The sequence below is a fragment of the Pinus tabuliformis genome, chromosome Q, assembly GCF_031772625.1.
Source record: "Pinus tabuliformis cultivar Carrire ecotype Pingquan chromosome Q, CPIR1, whole genome shotgun sequence".
Taxonomy (NCBI): Eukaryota; Viridiplantae; Streptophyta; class Pinopsida; order Pinales; family Pinaceae; genus Pinus; species Pinus tabuliformis.
Genome location: NC_142296.1, coordinates 1,376,719,778 through 1,376,722,800, shown reverse-complemented (window position 1 = coordinate 1,376,722,800; position 3,023 = coordinate 1,376,719,778). Strand labels below are relative to the sequence as shown.

Sequence of the window (3,023 nt, the reverse complement as noted above, 5' to 3'; positions counted from 1 at the left end):
AAGGAGTATTCAAGGGGTTGAATCCATTTATGTAGTTAAAAAAACGCACTTTAAACAACTAATATCACAACTTCCCCCACAAGTTTGTTGTAATCTTAATGAGTTGTTTTTAGTGAGACTTTTTGGAATCTTTTCTGGTGGGATTTTCCCGTCTAATTTCTCTAAAATCCTGCAGGAATTTATTGAAATCACTTTTCAGGGTGGGTGCTGAATCTATATATACAGTCAAAAAGCCAGTTTAAATAACACAAATCAAGATTCCGCCTCAATTTTTTTTTCAGCCAAATTCTATAGTAGAAATTCCAAAAAATTGTACTAAAAACAACTCCTCACCTTAATATATTATTGTCACCTTAAAATATAAATGTGAGAAGTTTATTGTGATTGCGAAAATAGATTTTGGGAAATGCTATTTTGCTTATATTTTCCATTCCAAGTTGGTCTAGCCATGTTTATTGTGGTCTGTGATCCAGCCAGAAATGAAATAAGAGTGAGTTTTAATTGAGGTTGGCCACGTTGAAAGAGCAGATACATCCACGATGACTATGGCTGGAATGTGGAGACCACTTACAACTATGCATTTGACATCACCTCTCTATAAAAACTCAGCTCATGAACTCGCCTTTGCAGAGCGTACCAACAGCAATACCGATTTCTGGATATCATATCATGGAGTCCAAGTGTTGCATTTGGATTCAATTTGTGGTGTATATTCTGGTAATCAATATTTGCAGGGCGGATGGCCGTGATACGGTAAGCCCTGGCCCTGGGAGATGGGAAGTGGTGATTGAAAATGGAGGTGTGTCGGCGATGCATATGACCACCACCATTATGGGTACAGTGGTGATGTACGATTACACAGATTTTGGTGATTCTAATATAAGCCTCGCAAATGGAATTTGCATAGGTAAATCAACCGGTTATCATGATTGCACAGCGCACTCCATAGAATACAACATTGCTACAAACAAGGTGAGACCGTTGACGCTGAGGACTGATACTTGGTGTTCATCGGGAGCCTTTGCTGCGGACGGTACTTTGGTTAGCACTGGTGGATGGGGCGATGGAAACATGAGCGTTCGTAAATTTGTACCTTGTGAAACTTCTACATGTGATTGGGTTGATCCAGCTGGTGAACCTGGATCTGGGCTTCTGAACGATCGATGGTATGCTTCAAACCATATCCTTCCTGACGGTAGAAGTATTGTTGTGGGGGGCAACTACGCTTTTACCTATGAATTCCTGCCACCAAGGAAGCCTGGTGAGGGAGTTTACAATCTGACGTTTCTAGAAGACACCTATGTGTCCCAAAACCTGCAGAGCCTGTACAATCTCTATCCTTTTCTTCATCTCTCATCTGATGGAAATCTCTTCATCTTCGCCAACCGTGATTCCATCTTGCTTGATTACCAAAGAAATGTTGTGGTCAGGCATTTTCCAAGAATCCCAGATGGCCCAAGAAATTACCCCACCACCGCCTCATCTGTGATGTTGCCACTGTCCGCATCTGATGCATTTCGGAGGACAGAAATTATGATCTGCGGTGGTGCTCCTATTGACAGTTACAATTTGTCACTTGCAGGGATTTTCATTGACGCGCTCCATGTTGGAATGATAATTCCAACTGCAGGTTGCAGGTTACAGGCGGACGTGGGCAGCGATGGATGCCAACTCAGTAAGCGCAGCGATCGTGCGTTTTCCGGCCGCCCGAAACTTTTCGCACTAGCTTTCCAGCGAAGGAATATTCCAGCGATCGACTCCGATACGATGTGGTGGCGGCACGTGTCTCTCGCCTGACGTCAGCCAATGCAATTTTTCGGGTGCTAATGTTCAGCAACAAACTGGCTCCCGATATCTCTGTCCGCCGTCCGATCTGCTCCAGCATTCTCGTCCGTTGATCTATTCAAACCTGCATACGAGCCAGAATTTAATGCATTGCGTGGAGTGAATCAAACGTTTTGAGTTTGACTGCCGTCCTATCTGCAAAGGAAATTAAATGAAAATTAAACCTGGTTCGTAAGTGTTTGGTAAAAACATTGAATTTCAACCACACGGAGGTATGGGCAAGTCAACATATATTAAAATGATTTTATATATGTTTTGTAAAAAAAATGTTTTTACATATATAACGAGCAAAATGAAAAGGGGCGTGTGGGTTGTAATGTTTTTAATGTTTTTGCACAAAGGTTGTAATATGTTTTAAAAAAAAAGGAATGTGAGTTGACCATTTTGAAATAACGCACGGGTAAAATAAAGAAAACAGGGAGCGCATGTATTTGGTGGGTGTTGCTCATTGTAATGTGAAGCGTGTAGTGTGAGAGAGGATAATGCACAACAGTGCTATCCGCGAAGATCAAGGGAGCAACATGCTTTTTGTTGACTGGTGGTGAAGCTCGTGGCGGCGAAAGAATAAGGGAGATGCACAACAGTGCATAGATCAGATTTTTTTAATGTATTGGATATGCATTGAAATGCAAAAGAAAAGAACACACAGGTATTCTTGAAATTGTGAATGTAATGTAAAAGTTTACTGCATATGTAAAAGTTTGTTTTACAGCAGTATGTGTAAAATATTTTTACAGCAGTATGTGTAAAAATAGTTTTACACCAGTAAAGTAAAAAGGGGTTTTACTGCAGTAAACCCAGCACAGTGAATTCTCAGGTGGAGACATAGTTTTGCTTTTGATGGGTGAAAGTAATTTTGGTGAATCCCTCTCAGCAAAGAGGATGAATATGTATCAGAGTTGGCTGAATGTATTTTTGGTAAATCCCTCTGAGTGAAAGAGGATGAATGTGTATCAGTGATTTTTGTTTTAATGAATAGAAATTTTTTTATGGTGTGTAGTACTCTGTTCCTCAGTAAATTTTTTTTAAAGCTTCCCTGTGCACAAAAGATCCTGGAGAGAAGGAAACAGAGCATTGCCTCTATGGAGTTTATTTTTTTTGGTTTTGGTATTTTCCCACCCAAAAATACCCAACAGTGGTATCAGAGCTGGTCCAGGCTCTTTGATGGTGACAGAGCA

At 40.7% G+C, this 3,023-nt stretch overlaps 1 protein-coding gene across 1 annotated transcript; it reads left to right on the top strand.

Moving 5' to 3' along the window:
* The first annotated feature begins 669 nt into the window (after window positions 1-669).
* Window positions 670-1,797, top strand: LOC149225060 (aldehyde oxidase GLOX-like). The gene has a single exon (XM_089388339.1). It carries the CDS (start codon window positions 670-672, stop codon window positions 1,795-1,797), a length of 1,128 nt encoding a protein of 375 aa, XP_089244465.1.
* The last annotated feature ends 1,226 nt before the right edge of the window (window positions 1,798-3,023 follow it).